This window comes from Lepidochelys kempii, chromosome 6, assembly GCF_965140285.1.
Source record: "Lepidochelys kempii isolate rLepKem1 chromosome 6, rLepKem1.hap1, whole genome shotgun sequence".
In the NCBI taxonomy this organism is placed as follows: domain Eukaryota; kingdom Metazoa; phylum Chordata; order Testudines; family Cheloniidae; genus Lepidochelys; species Lepidochelys kempii.
In genome coordinates this window covers 113,805,359-113,825,045 of record NC_136385.1, presented here as the reverse complement: position 1 = coordinate 113,825,045, position 19,687 = coordinate 113,805,359, and the positions used below count along the sequence as shown (strand labels likewise).

General features: G+C 44.0%; 1 protein-coding gene across 11 annotated transcripts in view; it reads right to left on the bottom strand.

The window, feature by feature from the left end:
* The window catches only part of MARK3 (microtubule affinity regulating kinase 3), a 111,036-nt gene that overhangs the window by 47,236 nt on the left and 44,113 nt on the right, over nucleotides 1-19,687 (bottom strand). For 10 of the 11 annotated variants that reach the window (XM_073349748.2, XM_073349738.2, XM_073349741.2 and 7 more), the window contains 3 exons: nucleotides 16,861-16,926; nucleotides 11,077-11,147; nucleotides 271-327 (listed from right to left, as the gene is read on the bottom strand). In XM_073349748.2, coding sequence (XP_073205849.1) covers nucleotides 271-327; nucleotides 11,077-11,147; nucleotides 16,861-16,926 — 194 coding nt within the window. The remainder of the gene's footprint in view (nucleotides 1-270; nucleotides 328-11,076; nucleotides 11,148-16,860; nucleotides 16,927-19,687) is intronic. The other variant, XM_073349742.2, reaches the window with a different exon arrangement.

Genomic DNA, 19,687 nt, shown 5'->3' with positions numbered 1-19,687 from the left:
ATCATTACCAAACTGAGCAAGATTTCAATTAGTGACAGAGGTCAGAGGCTCCACTTCTCATATGCCATCCAAATCCTTACATTAAGATGTATCTCATCATCTCCTCCACCCCCAATTTTTTTTAAAAAAGAAATAGCTCCATATTTAATATATTTTAATAGCATTTGAAACATCCTGTAAGCCATAGAAAAGATTTAAAACTCTAAATCTTATAGGCACAAAGAACGAAACTATTGCACACAAACTTTGGTTGGGGTTTTTTCTACTCACCTTGAGATCTCTATGAACAATATGTTTTTGATGGCAGTACTGCACTGCAGATACTATCTGGATAGAAAACAGGCCCAATTATATAAGTGACACCTCAAAGAAACAGATGTGTAATCAGAAATTTCAATATGAGTTGTTAAAATTGACAAGTTTTTATGCATTCAAAGCCATACAACCAACCACCACAATGGTCACCACATTCAGAGTAAAGTTAATAAAAGTGTAATTAAAAATAAACTTATTATTCAACATACTGACTTCTGTTACACTTTGAAAGGACTTCATTGTTTCTGCATGGCTGATTATCGAAGCAGGGCAGGCTCACCTTTTATTAAGGTCACGGAAAGGTTTTCATTTCATGTCTTTACTCATTCACAACTTTCTGAAATTTTCAATATTGGACTGAAATTTTTCAGTCTGTGCCTGAAGATTTTTTTTTTTTTAAAGATACTTTGGGGGGAAACGGTTCAGCGATTTGAGTGAGAGAAACAACTTGTGTGATAAGTTAGTAGGGAGTCATAAGTTACTGAAGGTTTGTGCATCATGAGCCAGGCAAGGATCTGAGCACACCTTACCTCATTTACTTTGCACTTTATGCAATGAGTAGCAAACTAAAGGGAATGTGAAAGAACTCTGGTCTTGTTCAGTGTACTTTTAGGTGTATTTCATACAATAATTTCATGACCACATTTCTCAAATACAGAATATTTTTTTCTGCAACTTTGCATGGTGGATCATATAAGGTCACAGTGAATGACTTAAATAAGGCATTCGGGGACAGTGGCATTCACAGAGTAGTACTCTAATATAAGCTGTGACGTATGTATGTAAAGCTGTAGAAAAAATTGTACATTACACTGTCTTATTTGACACACAGTATATGATCATGTAATGAAACACTATCGTAATGCACATGAACATCGGGTCAGAATTAAGGTTGGACGTGCAATCAACTTTGCATAGCAACACTGAAAGGTCATGAAACATCAATCTTTATATTCTTTTAATTTTTTTATGAGCAAGTTTATTAGTAGGTTTCATTTGAGAAGATCACCAATTTTAAAAAGGTGAAGTAATGTTAAACTTTGTAATTCATTGCCAGTTTTCACATCAGAACAGGACAATTCCGCTATAGCTGGGTAATAGTCCAATGCTCTGCGTATGACCATGCAAACAGAGTCAAGAAAGAATTTTCTCTTATTTTTTCAGTGTTCAGAATGGTAACTCAAGGTTATTTGCAAGCATGTTAGAGTAAAAATTCTTCATGTCTAGACTAGATCTGTTTGCATTTTACACTTAAATGATAGGTGTTTCATTCTGGTATTCAAATGAAAATATGTCGTGTCTGTATTATAAATTACAAGAACATAAGAATGGCCATACTGGGTCAGACCAAAGGTCTGACCAGCCCAGTATCCTGTCTACCGACAATGGCCAATGCCAGGTGCCCCAGAGGGACTGAACCTAACAGGTAATGATCAAGTGATCTCTCTCCTGCCATCCATGTCCACTCTCTGACAAATAGAGGCTAGGGAACACCATTCCTTACCCATCCTGGCTAATAGCCATTAATGGACTTAACAAGTTCTCTTTTAAACCCTGTTATAGTCCTAGCCTTCGTATTTATGTATATCAGACAACAGCTTGGAAGCAGATGTTCTATAAAAAGGTTAACTATACAGTCACTTGTTTATTTTTTATTTACTTCTTTTATTTCCTTCTGTATTTGTCTCCCTCATTCTGTGTTCCTTTTTCTATAAGTATAGACTTTTTTATAATGCTTATTAATTTATGATCAGCTTTCTCCTCACACCCCATCCACCTGTCTACCTTCTTCTCTTCCTCTATTACTCTAGCACCACAAGCCCCAGTCAGAGCTCTACTATATTTCTCACCTCCCCAAACCATCCCCAGAAACCCTAGGTCTTCAGGGCCATCAACATGACTAGTATCTCATGAGCCTCTCACTTGAATAGCGTGCAGAGACAGAATATGGTCTGATTGCTACGCCATCCTCAACTGGAAGCAAACGTCACTTCTGATCCCAAATGGTCATAGAAACAACATGTTGATCATGAGATTTTCATTGCTGACATTTCTGTACTAGCTGATGCACCTGTAGACAAATTTAGGGGCTGAAACAGTGAAGCAACAGCTAAGAATGGAAAGGAAAGGGGAAAAGGGCAGGCATGGGAAAGGAAAGGAAAGGAAAGGAAAGGAAAGGAAAGGAAAGGAAAGGAGACCAACAGTATGAAGGAAAAGAACACAAATTCAATGAAGAACTGTACCAAAAATGTTTTTATTTATAATTTTCTCTGGGCTGGGTCCCTTTGTTTATCTCATTGGTTTCCTTCTCCCTTCTGTTCGCATTATGAAGTTGGTGTCTCAGTCTGAAAAATCTACCTAAATTGTGGAGCTGTCACTAGCAGTTGATTTCTTACTTGTCTGATACATACTGCACTGCTGATTTAATTTGTGGAGGTTTTTTATAGGCCTAAACAGTTACAAATCTGCCCTGACATCTGCCCAATTCCAAATATCATTATGGATAACAAACAATTACTCATCTTCTCGTAACTGTTGTTTTTTGAGATGTGTTGTTCACATCCATTCCAATCAGGTTGTGGTGCACACAGAGTCATCGGAAAGTTTCCCTTAGCAGCTCCCGTTGGGTGGGCTGTGGAGCCCCCTGAAGTGGCACCAGATATAGGACCCCGTGCCTCCTCAGTTCCTTCTTGCCAGCTACTCTGACAAAGGGGTAGGCAAGTGGGTATTGGTATGGACATGACCACCACATCTCGGAACAACAGTTACGAGAAAGTGAGTAACAGTTTTTTCTTCGAATACTTGTTCTTGTCAATTCCAATCAGGTGACTCCCAGGCTCCACCCTGGAGGTGGGATTGGAGTTAAGGAATCACTGACTGGAGCACCACTCTGCCAAATGCTGCAACATCTCTGCTGTGCTGGGTGATAGCATAGCAAGAGGTGAACGTATGCACTGAGGACCAAGTTGCTGCTCTGACAATTTCTTGTATCAGGACCTGAGCCAGGAATGCCGCTGACGAGGCCTGTGCCCTCTTAGAATGTGCTGTAAGTGCTGGGGCCGGGACCTTGGCCAGTTTGTAATGTGTGCAGATGCATTCAGTGATCCAGGAAGATATTCCTCGAGATGAGACCGGGAGCCCTTTCATCCGGTCTGCTACCGCCATGAACAGCTGGTTCGACTGCCTAAACAGCTTTGTGCATTCGATGTAGAACGCTAGCGCCCGCCAAACATCTAATGAGTGCAGCCTCTGCTCTCGACTACTGTGATGAGGCTGAGGATAGAAGACAGGTAGAAAAATGTCTTGGCTAGTATGGAAGCGTGACACTACCTTGTGAAAAAAGGCTGGGTGAGACCTGAGTTGCACCTTATCCTTGTGGAAGACTCTGCAGGGTGGATTGGAGGTAAGGATCTTTAATTCTGACACCCTCCTAGCTGATGTAAAGGCTACCTTCCATGACAGGTAAAGGAGTGAGCAAGTCGCCAGAGGTTCAAAAGCCCCCCACCCCCCCATGAGCATGGCGAGGACCAGGTTAAGGTCCCACACAGGAACAGGCTGTTTAATTTGAGGATGTAGCCGTTCCAGACACTTGAGAAAACGTCCTACCGGTGGGGTTGGCGAATATGGAGCATTTGGATGCTGCACGGTGGAAGGCCAAGATAGCAGTGAGATGTACCCTGATGGATGACGCTGCCAGGCCTTGGTGTTTCAGGTGCAGAAGGTACTCTAGAATAAGTGATACAGGTACCTGGAGTGGAGGTGTGTGCTGTTGGGCACACTAGCAAGTGAACCTTTTCCACTTAGCTAGTTAAGTGCCTCTGGTGGATGGTTTCCTGTTGCCAAGTAGGACCTTTCTTACAGGTTCCAAGCACAGAAGTTCCATGGGGTTTAACCATGAAGCTTCCACGCCGTGAGATGGAGGGACTGGAGGTCTGGGTGGTGAAGGTGACCGTGGTCTTGAGTGATCAGATCGGGGTAGAGTGGTAATGCAATCAGGGCGTCCACTGACAGCTCCAGAAACATGGTGTACCAGTGTGGTCGAGGCCATGCTGCGGCCACCAGAGTTACCTCCGCTCTGTCCCTGCAGACCTTGAGAAGTACCCTGTGCACGAGAGGGATCAGTGGAAAGGCATATAGCAGTCTGCCTCCTAAGGGTAGCAGAAACGCTTCTGTGATTGAGCCAGGGCTGTGACTCTGGAAGGAGCAGAACATTGGGCACTTTCTGTTGCTCTGGGTGACAAACAGATTGACTTCAGGAAACCCCACCTTTGGAAGGTGGAGTGTATGACATCTGGACAGATTGACCACTTGTGATTAAGGAATGATCTGCTGAGGTGATCTGCTAGTTCGTGCTGAACTCCTGGGAGATAGGACACCTCCAGGTGAATGGAGTGGGCGATGCAGAAGTCCCATAGAAGGAGGGCTTCTTGACACAGGGGGAAGGAATGGGCTCCACTTTGCTTACTGATGTAAAACATGGCAGTGGGGTTGTCAGTCATCACTGCCAAGCACTGTCCTTGCAGCCGGGCCTGAAAAGTTTGGCATGCTAGTCGTACTACCCTGAGCGCCTTTATATTGATATTAAGGGAGAGCTCATCCTGTGACCACAGGCCCTGTGTTTGGAGATCTCCCAAATGCGCACCCCAACTCAGAACTGACGTGTCCACTACCAGGGTCAAGGAGGGCTGGGGGCTGTTGAAGGGGACTCCTTCACACACCGTCCGAGGGTTGAGCCACCATTGGAGGGACTCTAATATGTGCTTTGGCACCTTCACCACTGAGTCCAGGCTGTTGCGTCCTGGGCGAAGGCAGACGTGAGCCACGCTTGCAAGGGTTTGAGACTCAGTCTGGCATGCCAGACCACCTAAGTGCAGTAGTGGTCGGGTACTGCTGGAGGCCTTAAATAATATCTGACATGGCTTGGAATCGGGTCTCTGGTAAAAATGTCCTTGCCTGTACCGAGTCCAGCACTGCTCCAATGAACTCTATTCTCTGGGTCAGAGACAAGGTTGACTTGTTCACATTGAGGAGGCGGCCCAGTCCTCTGAAAGTGGATCTGACTAAATGGACCTGAGATTCCACCTACTCCCTGGTGCACCCTTTGAGCACCAGTCGTCGAGGTATGGGTATACGTGCACCCACCTCCTCCAGAGGAAGGCTGCTACGACCAACATGCACTTGGTGAACGCTCGACCGAATGGGAGGACCGTGAACTGATAACGTTTGTGGTTGCCCACAAATCGTAGGAATCGTTTGCGTGCAGGCCGAATGGCTATGTGAAAGTACGCGTCTTTCATGTGGAGGACGAAGTACCAGTCTCCCGAATCCTGGGAAGGGATAATTGTGCTCAGGGAGACCATGCAGAACTTCAACTTCACCTTGAATTTGTAGAGTCCTCGCAGGTCTAGAATGGGTCTGAAGCCCTCCTCCCCTTTTGCCCTGAGGATTAGGAAATAGTGGGAATAGAATCCCTTGCCCAAAAGCTCCTGAGAAACCTCCTCCACTGTTCCTATGGCGAGGAGCACCTGCACCTCCTAGATAAGGAGTTGCTTGTGAGCAGGGTCTCTGAAGAGGGACAGGGAAAGGGGGTGAGAGGAAGAGCAGAATTGGACAGAACATTCCACTTCTACCATGTGAAGAACCCAGTGGTCCGATGTTATTTGGGACCAAGCATGGCAGAAGTGGGATAGACAATTCATGAAGCAATGGGAAGGATCTGGTGTCGTGGTAGGTGTGCTGTCCTCAGGCTCGCCTTCAAAAGGCCTGCTTACAGCCTGACGAAGGTTGGGCTTTGGCCCTGCCCAGAAGGGGGACTGGAAAGTTTGTGCCTGCCGTTCCTGCCCCTATAACTATAAAAATCCTGCCGCGGCCGAGGAGGATATGGGCGCTGCTATTGCCGTTGGGGCTTGAAATGTTTTCACTGGGTTTCTGGAGTGCATGCCCAACAATTTCATAGTTGCCCGGGAGTCCTTTAAGCTGTGCAGAAGTCTGTCTGCTCCGAAAATAACCCTGCGCTTTCAAACAGTAGGTCCTGCAGGGTTTGCTGCACCTCCAGGGGCAACCCGGATGCATGAAGCCATGAGCTCTTCCTCATGGCTATTCCTGAGGAAAGAGTGCGGGCAGCCGAGTCCGCAGAGTCCAACGAAGCCTGCAAAGAGGTCCGCGGCACTGCCTTCCCCTCATCAATAATAGCAGAGAACTCGGCTCTGGAGTCTGGTGGAATCAGCTCCTTGAACTTCAACGCAGAGTCCCATGAGTTGAAGTTATATCTACTGTGGAGGACAGTTTGCTGGTTGGTTTTACGCAACTGCAGCTGAGGATACCTTCCTGCAGAAAAGGTCCATCCTTTTCGACTCTTTGGATTTAGGGGCCAGCCCCTGCTGCCTGTCTCTCTTTCTGATTAACTGCTGACACTACCAGAGAACATGGTTGTGGGTGAGAGAACAGATACTTGTACCCCTTACAGGGGATGAAGTATTTGCGCTCCACACCTCTGGCAGTAGGCGGGATTGAAGCCGGGGTCTGCCACAGAGTCTTAATATTGCTTGGATCGCTTTTATTAGTGGCAGAGTTACCTGGGATGGTCCTTCTGGAGGGAGGATGTCGACCATGGGGTCCTTGGGTTCGACCACTTCCTCTGCCTGTAATCCCATGTTGTGGGCAATCCTCTGGAGAAGTCCTAGTGGGCCCTGTGGTCAACTGGAGGAGGGCCTGAGGTTGAAGCTCCTGCCATTGCCTCGTCCGGGAACAAAGATGAAGAGGCCAGAGGCGGAACGGGGTCCTCCTGGCCCTCCGGCTTCCTGACCTCCTCTTGGTCAGTATCTGGGGCCTCTGTAGCTACCGTAGCCATGGTGGCGGTAGCCTGACTTTGCAATGGGTCTTGCCTCTGCAGCGATCTGGGAGGCTTGTGCCAAAGTGGCCTCAGATCCCCAGGGCATAGCCCGGTCCTTGGCTGGCTGGGGTGGTTGGTGCTCAGAGGCCACCGAGCGGGAGCCCCTAGAAAAAGAGCCTTGGGCCTGAGGGTAAGGCCAGGGGGTCCAAAAGGGCCATTGTGCTGGAGGCTGTCACTGGGGGAGTGCCATGCCATTGGTGCCTACTTCCGTTGCTTGTCAGATCTGTGTTGGCTTCAACAGGAATAGAAGGAATCACTGAGTCTGATGAGATGGATCTCCACTGTGATGACCACGGTGGAGCCGAAGTGTCCTGTGCTATGGACTAGTGCCAAGTTGATGATGCGGGGGACCGGTGTCAAGGCGCTCGTGCCAGGAATCTGGTGCCGTCCTCTCTCGGAGCCGGGGATAGGTGCCGCGCCATCCTCTGTGCCAGGGAAGGGGAGCAACATCCTGCTAATGCTGGGGAACCCCGCACAGAATCCAGAGCAGAAGAGCGGTGCCTTGGAGATGATGATCTGGAGTGGGGGCCGAGGAAAACGGTGCCTGACAAGAGAGGGTGAGTGCTGCATCATGGTCTGCTTGTCTCTAGACAGCACCAGAGCTCATCTCTGACCACCGGGGGCTGAGGAGCCGTCATGGCAATTAAATCTCTGGCAGCTGCAAAACTGTCCAGGGTGGAGGGTAGCTCCAACTCCTCCACCTGGCGCTGCCCATCTGAGGAGTTGCTGGACTCCGGACTAGACATTCACCTCAGGCAAACTGAAGTCAACGGTGCCAACTCTTGCTGCTTGGGTGCCGGATGCTCCTCCAAGGGACGCACCGGTGCAGCACCTGCGGGTCCAGCTGCTTTCAGCACTGGGGACCGCCCCCTGTCGGCTTTTCTATGCCGCTTGTATGGCACCGGTGAATGCGAGGGATGCTGGGTTGTCTCCTCAGCATGTGGTGCCGGAGAGTGCCAGTTACGAGGGTCTCAGACTAGAGTCCTTCCTTGGCATTCTGTCACGTACTGATGCTCCGTACGGACGCGCTCAGTGCTGGGTCCTGGTGGTCCACAGCAGACTGAGGACGAAGAGAGGATTCCATGAGCAATTGCCTAAGTTGGAAATCTCGCTCCTTTTTTGTCCTGGGGCACAAAGCCCTGCATATCTTGCACCTTTCTGCCTTGTGTGCCTCCCCCAGATGCTTCAGAAACGAGTCATGGAGGCCACACATTGGCATAGGCTTACTGCAGGTTCTGCAGGGTTTAAAGCTTTGGGCTTGCGGCACGCCCCGGTGCCCAAGAGTTGGGGGCGTTGGGATTGGGGAAACCCTGCTCCCAAACCTTACTATATATACACACTATGTACTAACAATAACTACAACTAAACTAAACTAACCTCGCTATGTAAAGAATGCTAAGGGAAGCGCTTGCTAGGCAAGAGATCGCAGATCCAATGACCGTCACTGGTGGTAAGAAGGAACTGAGGAGGTGCAGAGTCAGCAGAGTCCTATATCCACCACCATGAAGGTGCTACTCCAGGGGGCTTCACAGTTGACCGGATGGGAGCTAAGGGAAAAGTTTCCGACGACTGTGTACGTGGCGCGCACACTCCTAACTGGAATTGACAAGAACAAGCACTCAAAGAAGAATATTAACAAACAGCCCTGCTTCTAGAGTTTCTCAGAGAAGAGGCAGAAAGATTAACGAAAGCTACTTTCTAACAAACTAATGCAGGCGAGGAGCAGTCCGGGGGCATCAATTACCTAATTTGCTCGTTTCCCAAAAGGCACAAACTTGGGTTCCTTTTTTTTCATTAATTTTTATTCATACATCTCACACATTGGAGAATTTTTCTGCTGAGGAAGGATGATCAGAGCAGACTATCAACCCAGAGGCCTGAGGGTAGGGCAAGGGGAAGTAAATTGTATAAAGAATCCAAAACATCTTTAAAGTGCAAATATTTGCTCTCTGAGGCACAAAAGCAGCTTAAAATGGAGAGCAGCAGAGCATGGTTATATTTTTGGCATTTGCACACTTTCATACTTCACCTGTTAAACATGCGTTCTATGCATAATACATAAGCTATTTACTGCAGCATAATCAGCCATGGCCACACTTTTTCAAAGTAGAAGAAAAACCTGGATGACAGCAAGGAAGTTGAGCATGTACCAAAATATTGCTCTTATTATCCTGTGCCCCCAAATGACAGTGCCATGATGGAAAATGCTCACTCAAAAGGACGATATGATTAGTAGAACATTCTAAAAGTTGCTGTATACCTTCAGGTTTTTTTTAAAATACTATGAGACAGGTTTCTAGAACTGGAGTTCAGTGACCTCTGTTTTATAAACTCTTTGGGGAAAGAGTGGCTTGGTTCAAATTCCCTTTCAGAGAAGTCAGTGGACTTGAATAAAATAACTGGGATTGAAGGGTCAACTGTATACAACATTGTAGATGAAGTAATAAAACATGTAAGTACTGTGACAGAACTTTTGAAAAAAAAAAAAATCTCCTGATTAAGAACAATAGCCATGGGGAAGAGTGAACATACTGGTGAAGCAGATCTGACCGCTGAAAATTAGTATTAGGCATGCCAGTGGGTAGAAAATTCCCTGATCCTTTTGAATCTTAGAAAAACTTTATTTAAATTACTGGGTTTGCATTTGAAGGATAACCTTTCGGATTTAAAAAAATGGTACAGCCCAATATCTGAGATGGGAATGACAACTCCAGAAGCTAATATCATTGAGACTGTAAGGGACAGAGGGCAAAAGCAACACACACAAAAACTCTGAATTTGAAGGGGAGATTTTTCTGTCTTCCTGAATTTAAGCATAGGAACCTGGAATACAGCCTGTCAAACAAAAACAATACACGCCAGGGTTTTGTGAATGAGTGGCAGAAATGGCTCTTAATGCCTGTCAATCTGCACACTACTCAAAGAATATCTTCTGGGATGTGATGTCTGCCAGCTGGATCTTGCAAAAGATTAAGGAGGATACTGCAAGACTTAGGGAGGATTCAAATGAATAGAGAAATAGTGCTTTCTTTTATTGATTTTATTTTTGCCTCCTTATAATGGAAGCTGTCCTAAATAATACTGCCCTTTTTTCCTATTAGTGTTTATTGCGACTGTCACATTTACTTTAGTGAGGTTACTGTTTGTATCAGTTAAACTTCTCTGCACAGTACATTTCCACAGAAACATATTACACACATTCAAATATTAGATACAGGGAATAAGCGAGTTATTCCTACTTTTCCACTATTTCCCAAATAACTAATGGTGGACACACTATTCTATTCAAGACAGAACAGACAAGCATAAAGGTGTCCATTTATGTTACGAGATTTACTTCATGCAAAATGTCCTTAACATAATTGAAACATTAGATTGTATGTAAAATTATATGATTTTCTTCAACAGCTGTGCTTGTTCCCTCTGTGCTATCAGATTTTTAAAATGAAGTTAACTCCTGATCTTTCTTCTTAGATCACTGTCCACAGATGGTATGCCATGGAATAGATCATCAACAAAAGCTGGTAAGGAAAATAAAGACTGGGGAATAACAGTACATTTGCAAATAAGTTTTCAGTTTATTATCCATATTCATTATTGTTTATGATGTCATTTATGTCATGTTTTCTGGCACATGAACTGGACTAAACATCACATGCTGTACTGCTGACATCCCTGTCCTTAATTGTCATATATAATTTAGCACTCTAGATTCACTTTTTACAGGAATCTACTAGTTTTGCTGTTATTTAATGCAACAAAAAGTCAGCAACAGAGCGTGCTTGAAAGCACCCATGGGAAAGCTCACTGTCAACTGTTTTTTAATGCTAAAGTTGAGGATTTAAGAGCTGTTAGTCTATCATACATACCTGTCTAAATTTAGCTCTTGCTTCCTTTTCCTTCATTCTTCCATGTGCAACAAGATAGTCAAATACTTCACCTGCAATTGAAACATATCAAAGATTAAATGAGAACTGTTGAATATTTTAAAATACTAGCTAGTTAATTTCAAAATCTAGGGTTAGTTTCGTAAATGTAAGAGTAACATATATTGTATGAGCTACATAAATGTCAAAATTTGAGCTAAATTTGAGATTTCAGTTAGAATGATTTTTCACATGAATAAACAATCATAACAGGGACTAACTTTTCATTTTTGCAAAAGGTTCATAGCAAGAGCCCAGAAGAGTGATTTACTATGATGTAGTAATTTCACTGAGAAAAGAAAAACTTTAAAAAGAACTAGCTGGGTGACCGAATGTAGGCAAAATACTTGTTTTCAATCATTTATGGTAGAAAATGAGCAGCATGCCTTTCTTTACAAAAAAAAAAGTCCTGAATTCCTTTCAGATTTCCATTAGAAAAATATCTGCTGTATCACAGAGATGACTGTCATAAGCCTCATCTACAGTACAAAAATGTTTAAAGGATCTTGTAAATATGGTTGTAGCCCCAGAGTGTTATAATATAGTTAATCTAAGTGTACAAAAATTATATTACAATGATGCAAATCCCTGTTTCAACCTGTGGTTGAAATAAAATGGGGTCTTTATTATAAAAACCATCCAGACTGATGTGATGAAGAAAGCCAGAATTTAATCATATATATAAGACATTGAAGAAAAGCATCCTGGCATAACAGGTCCTTGGAAGACTTCCAAAATGTGAACGAAACAATGCAACATGTCAAGGGACATTTGAAGGACATAGTACTGAAGAAAAATTGAAAAGGGCTGCATTTTTAAACAGTCAATTAATGTCTGGCATTTTATAACTAGCCTCCTTGACTAGTTTTTAAATGTTGCTATCCATCCAGTGAAATATCGACTTGTTTGTCACAGTGTGACTTAAATGTTTTTCTACTGAAAAACTGTAAGCATTAGATATGGAAGAGGTAATGCTTCCACATACATAATTAGGTCTTTAAGTACAAATAAATCATTTCATTTAAATAATCTAAGATTTTAGGAGTTCAAAGATCAAATCACTATTTTAATATTTATATACTCTCAGATAAGTTAGAGAACATTTTTCACATTATGACTTCAAAAAAGGAAAAATATATAATTAAAAGTACTTTTAATTTTGAAAAAGTCACAACCTGGAATCAACTCAAACTGATTTAAGTACAGAATGCACAACAGACACTACAATAAAGAACACAACATCTGACAAAAGGAGTTTGCGTGAATGGTTTGATAAGTTTGCATCTTCTGAACAGATTTTTTTTTATTTCCAGAGCAGCAGTTAAAATACAACAGTCAGTGATAACTCCCTGAAATATATCTTACAGCTATTTCTTTTTAAAGTATTAGTAAATAAAAATTCATAGAAATGCAGGGGATCAGACAAAGAAAAATTCCAACCCTGTTTATCGGAAATGTTTCAGGAATATAAAAAGCAGAGAAAAACAGTAGTTCAAATAACCGAGGGACTTACTGAATATTTAACTTAAGTTGAGACAGATGACTAAAATGTAGATAAAGGGGAATTTTCGGAATGGAATCCATATTGGGGCACAGTCATCTGCTATTATATTTTCATGTAGCATATTCCATAAGTATATAATAGTACTAATGGCTTCTGTGCCAAACACACAGGTCTCTCATTTCAGCTAAAAGGAGCGTCTCAGGCCTGGTCTACACTACAGAATTAGGCTGATGTAAGGCAGCTTACGTTGACCTAATTATGTCAGTGTGTCTACGCTACAGCCTTGCTCCTATGGATGTAAGTGTCCTAATACACCGACATAATAATTCCACCTCCATGAGAGGTGTAGGACTTACACTGGTGTAGTTAGGGCAACGCAGTGCCCGTGTAGACACTGCAGGTTACTTACATCTGCTGTTAGCTGTCATTCTTGTCAATTTCACAGCTCCCTGTTGGAACTGTGAAATTGACAAGAAAGCCGGACTTACAGCTTGGGCTGTCACCCCAGGGCAGATGGAGGGCTCCAGCTAGAGCCCAGCTGCCCCCGGCTCTCTGCTCTCAGTAGCACTACTGCCTGGGCTCCTGGCTCCCCACTGGGAGCCCAGTAGTCGGGTAGCCAAGAGCCTGAGGGCGCAGCTGGGCTCCTGGCAGGGAGCAGGTAGCCAAGAGCTAGGGGGGACAGAGGGGAAAGCTGCATGCGGAGCTGAGAGCCCATCCTCTCAGTCCTCCACACTACGCCTCTTAAGTCAGTGGAAGTACTCCTTTTGAGGATGCGCACCACCAACAGAAGGAAGTTAGTGCGGACACGAACCACAGCAGTAATTACAACGGTAGGTATAAGTTGAGCTAACATAGATCGACTTAAGTTTGTAGCGTAGACATGCCCTCAGTTATCTGTAGTAGTTTTAGGCCTTTATCCTCTGCAAGCCAGTCACTAGATGGCAGTATTACCTTACTTTTAAGTCAAAAACTATCGAAGAAGGGAGAGGTGCACACACACTAGCATGCTCCATGTGCAGAGGTCAAAAAAGCTAACAACGTTAGGAACCATTACGAAAAGGATAGATACTGCATACAGTGTGTCCCATCTCAAAAAAATATATATATTTTGGTATTGGAAAAAGTACCAAATAGGGCAACAAAAATGATTAGTGGTATGGAACAGCTTCCATATGAGGAAAGATTAAAAAGATGAACTGTTCAGCTTAGACTGTGGGGAGATATGATAGAAGTCCATAAAATCATGAATGAGGTGGAGAAAGTGAATAAGGAAGGGGTTATTTACCCCCTTCAGATAACACATGAACTAGGGATCATCCAATTAAATTAACAGACAGCAGGTTTAACAAACATAAGGAAGTGCTTCCTAACACAATGCGCAGTCAACCTGTGGAACTCAGGGCCAGGGATGTTGCAAAACCCAAAAATGTAACTGTGTTAAAAAAAGAAGCAGATAAGTTAATGGAGGATAGGTCCATCAATGGCCATTAACCAAGATAGTCAGGGATGCAACTCCATGCTCTGGGAATCTCTAAACTTCTGACTGATAGAAGCTGGGACTTGAGAATAGGTCACTTGATAAACTATCCTGGTCTGTTCATAGAATCATAGAATATCAGGGTTGGAAGGGACCTCAGGAGGTCATCTAGTCCAACCCCCTGCTCAAAAGCAGGACCAATCCCCAATTAAATCATCCCAGCCAGGGCTTTGTCAAGCCTGACCTTAAAAACTTCTAAGGAAGGTCACTTAGAAGTTCACTCCCTATGAAGTATCTGGCACTGTCTACTATCAGAAGACAGGATACTGGGTTAGATGGACCATTGGTCTGACCCAGTTTGGCCATTCTTATGCCCTTCCCTACCATTAGTCCCAGTTAGACAACTAGAAAACTAGTTATGCATCTATGGAGCCTAGGAATTCAAATATAACAGCTAGAACACAGTTTATATTCGCAAAAAGAAAAGGAGTACTTGTAGCACCTTAGAGACTAACCAATTTATTTGAGCATAAGCTTTTGTGAGCATCCGATGAAGTGAGCTGTAGCTCACGAAAGCTTATGCTCAAATAAATTGGTTAGTCTCTAAGGTGCCACAAGTACTCCTTTTCTTTTTGCGAATACAGACTAACACGGCTGTTACTCTGAAACCTCTCCTTACAATGTGTATGATAATCAAGGTGGGCCATTTCCAGCACAAATCCAGGTTCTCTCACCCCCCCCAACCCCCCGCCACACACAAACTCACTCTCCTGCTGGTAATAGCTCATCCAAACTGACCACTCTCCTTACAATGTGCATGATAATCAAGGTGGGCCATTTCCAGCACAAATCCAAGTTTAACCAGAATGTCTGAGGGGGAGGGGGCTTAGGAAAAAACAAGGGGAAATAGGCTACCTTGCATAATGACTTAGCCACTCCCAGTCTCTATTTAAGCCTAAATTAATAGTATCCAATTTGCAAATGAATTCCAATTCAGCAGTTTCTTGCTGGAGTCTGGATTTCAAGTTTTTTTGTTGTAAGATAGCGACCTTCATGTCTGTAATTGCGTGACCAGAGAGATTGAAGTGTTCTCCGACTGGTTTATGAATGTTATAATTCTTGACATCTGATTTGAGTCCATTTATTCTTTTGCGTAGAGACTGTCCAGGTTGACCAATGTACATGGCAGAGGGGCATTGCTGGCACATGATGGCATATATCACATTGGTGGATGTGCGGGTGAACGAGCCTCTGATAGTGTGGCTGATGTTATTAGGCCCTGTGATGGTGTCTCCTGAATAGATATGTGGGCACAGTTGGCAACGGGCTTTGTTGCAAGGATAGGTTCCTGGGTTAGTGGTTCTGTTGTGTGGTATGTGGTTGTTGGTGAGTATTTGCTTCCGGTTGGGGGGCTGTCTGTAGGCAAGGACTGGCCTGTCTCCCAAGATTTGTGAGTGTGTTGGGTCATCCTTCAGGTTAGGTTGTAGATCCTTAATAATGTGTTGGAGGGGTTTTAGTTGGGGGCTGAAGGTGACGGCTAGTGGCGTTCTGTTATTTTCTTTGTTAGGCCTGTCCTGTAGTAGGTGACTTCTGGGAACTCTTCTGGCTCTATCAATCTGTTTCTTCACTTCCGCAGGTGGGTGTTGTAGTTGTAAGAATGCTTGATAGAGATCTTGTAGGCGTTTGTCTCTGTCTGAGGGGTTGGAGCAAATGCGGTTGTATCGCAGAGCTTGGCTGTGGACGATGGATCGTGTGGTGTGGTCAGGGTGAAAGCTGGAGGCATGTAGGTAGGAATAGCGGTCAATAGGTTTCCGGTATAGGGTGGTGTTTATGTGACCATTGTTTATTAGCACTGTAGTGTCCAGGAAGTGGATGCCTTGATTCTAGCTATAGTTACAAACAGCGGAAAACACTGAGAAAATGTTCACATTTGTTCAAAAATTCGGAATTAATTATTCAAAAGGGGGAGTCAGTGGAGGAACTTAAAGAGGGGGTTACAGACACAAGGTGGGTGAGATAATATCTTATTGGACCAACTTCTGTTGGTGAGAGACAATTTTTTGAGCTTTCACAGCTCTTCAGGTTTGGGAAACGTATTCAGCGTCACAGCTAAATACAAGGTGGAACAGATTGTTTAGCACAAGTAGTTAAATTTTTCAAGGGACCATTCAAGGTGAAGAGGCCCATGTGGCTGTCAGAATGAAGAGTCCAGAAGATTTTGGTAACTGCAGATCTTACTTTAATTTAAAAGGGCCACTTTAATCAGGATAGTCCATATGTCACCAACATTCAAAAACAAGAAGTGCAATGTTGAAGTACTGGTTATTTAAAATGCAAGGGCAAATAGATTTGCTACACTTTTCCACCTGAATGTTATATGCTATTACTTCATACAATACTACATCTGAATATATACTTAACTTTACCAAATACCACATCAATGAAACCAACTGTCATACCAATTCCTGCCTATTGTGAATATCCTTATTTTGCTATTACCACTATGATGGACTGACTGATCAATGAAAATTATGAAAAAAATTCCCTCTGGATTTCAATAAAGCTTGGCTTACTTAAAAAATTGCACAGCTTTAAGAAAATGCCTCCCAAAAAATTAACATTTCACCTGAAATGTTGCACTATCATGAAATCAATGTTTCTTGTTTTAAGGAATATTACAAAAGAAAACTTTAATACCATTTGGCAATTTCTTTACATTTGTATCACATAAAAGGAAAATACTTACCCCCACTTGCATACTCCATGATTAAGTAGAGAGTTTTTTCAGTTTCAATTACTTCAAATAACTTCACTAGAGGAAAAAAGAGCAGTTATTTACTAAAAGATTACAACCAATTATAGGAGTCTAGTTTTCTGTTACTCTTTGTGGAAGATTCTCTCAAAGTAGACTACTGCTGCTTGACAATATCAAAACAACTTTTCTCAAAAGCAATTATTTCCATTTCATGCTTCTAAATGGAAAAACTGAAATGCTTTATTAGTAGTTTGCAGTCTGGGTCAAACTTTTATGAATGTACAATTCTGGCTTGGAACACCCTCAGTTTAGGGTCAAGTGAAAAAAAATCAATTAATTTAAGCATAGCTCCCAAAAAACAAAGTACTGGGTAACAGTAATTTGTATACATTATATACAGGGTACGTTGTTGCCTCAACTATTGTCTACAGAATCTGAAGACAATACTGTATCACTTTAAATTAATTTTACATTCTGAGTGCTCTCTCCTCTCCCATGGGAGTAGGTTTTTTTAAATTTTATTTAAGTGAAAGTTGGCTTCTGGAGCACAATTATGCAGCAATTTTCAGTCCTTTGTGTGACTGCATAATCACATTATTCATGGGGTCCCAGGCAATAAGTATTCTTTTTTCTCCTCTTTAAAAACCACTTCTCAGATATAGTGGTGCATCAGCGTGGCAAGGCAAGTCTATGCAGCCAATGAAATGCCCTTACGTTAAAGCACTTATCTCCCTATCACCACTTTAAGTGGGCTCCATGATGCAGAACCTTCATTACACTTGTATACCACTGCTTTAACTTAAAACAAACCAACAAAAAAACCTGTAACTAATCTTTCCATAACTGTTGTTCCTTGAGATATGTTGCACGTCCGTTCCACTGTAGCCATGTGCATCCTCCAGTGCACAGTTGGGGAGTTTTTCCCTTAACAGTTCCCATCAAGGTGGCATGAGTGCCCTCAAGTACCTTGCATGCAGGTATAAAAGGCCAAGCTGCCCCGACCCCCCCTCCTCAGTTCCTTACTCTAGAAAGACTCTGATAGAGAGGGGAAGGAGGATGGGTCATGGAAATGGACACCATTTCTGTAGCTGTAGCTCACGAAAGCTTATGCTCAAATAAATCGGTTAGTCTCTAAGGTGCCACAAGTACTCCTTTTCTTTTTGCGAATACAGACTAACACGGCTGCTACTCTGAAACCTTCTTGTAACTGTTGTTCTTCGAGATGTGTTGTTCATGTCCATTCCAATCAGGTGTGCGCACGCGCACACATGCACAGTAGCCAGAAGACTCTTTCCCAAAGCAGCCTCCCTCTGGTTGGTTGGGACACCCCCTGGAGTCACGCCTTCATGGTGCTCAATATAGAGCCCTGACGACCCGCCACCCCCTCAGTTCCTTCTTGTTGGCTACTCCGACAGAGTGGAATGAGGGTGGGTATTGGAATGGACATGAACAACACATCTCGAAGAACAACAGTTACGAGAAGGTAACTGTTTTTTCTTCTTCGAGTGCTTGTTCATGTCCATTCCAATCAGGTGACTCATAAGCCCAAGTTTAGGTGGCAGGGTTGGAGTCTTCCAGTTATTGGAGCACTACTCGTCCGAACGCCACATCGTCTCTGGCCTGCTGGGTAATCGCACAGTGCATGGCGAAAGTACGGATGGAGGAGCATGTCACCACCCTGCAGATTTCCTGAGTGGGAACCTGAGCCAGGAATGCTGTTGAAGAAGCCTGCGCCTGGTGAAGAGCTCAGTGATTGGAGGTGCAGGAACACCTGCCAGGTTGTAGCACTTATGAATACAGGACACTATCCATGACGAGATACATTGTGACAACACAGGCTGACCTTTCATTCTGTCCGCCACTGACACGAATAACTAGACTGATTTTCTCAATGGTTTCATTCTCTCGATGTAAAAGGCTAGTGCTCTGCAGACATCCAGAGAGCGAAGCCTCTGCTCCCTGCTGCTGGAATGAGGCTTAGGGTAGAATACCAGGAGAAAGATGTCCTGGTTGATTTGAAACTGTGACACAACCTTTGGGAGGAAAGCAAGTATGTGGCTCTCAGAGGGTTTTCTGCTGCCAAGGAGGACCTCTCTAACCTGGTCTGAACAGGGAAGCTCCATTAGGTTCAACCATGGAGTTTCCACACCGTGAGGTGAAGCGACTTGTGATTTGGATGTTGAAGATGACTGTGATCTTGTGTCAGAAGGTCCAGGATGAGCGCCAGGGTGATTGAGGATTCCACAGACATGTCTAGGAGAGATGTGTACCAGTGCTGATGGGGCCAGGCTGGTGCTATCCATATGACCTGAGCTTATTCTCTCCGGATCTTGAGCAGAACCTTGTGAACGAATGGTATGGTCTGAAAGGTGTATAGGAGAGAACCTCCCCAATGGAGGAGGAACACGTCCGCGCTGGAGCCTGGGCTGTGATTTTGGAAGGAGCAGACCTGCTGGCACTTCCTGTTGTGTTGCGTGGTGAATTTCCGTCTATCTGCGGAAAGCCCCACCTCTGGAAGATTGAAATTGTGATGTCCGGGTGAACAGACAACTCCTGGCTGTGAAACGACCTGCTGAGGTGGTCTGCCAGCTTGTTCTGTACCCTGGGGAGGTACAGCTCTTTATACCTGCCTGCGGTATGAGAGGCAACAGAGGGTGCTCATGCTGCCCCACCAGGTACCACTAAGGGAAAAAACTCTGACAACTGTGCACTGGAGCTCTCACACACCAAAAGCAAAATGGACATGTGCAATCACTCCGAAAACAAGCAGTCTTCTAAAAAGCTAGTTACACAGAACCAACATGTTAGGAAAACATGA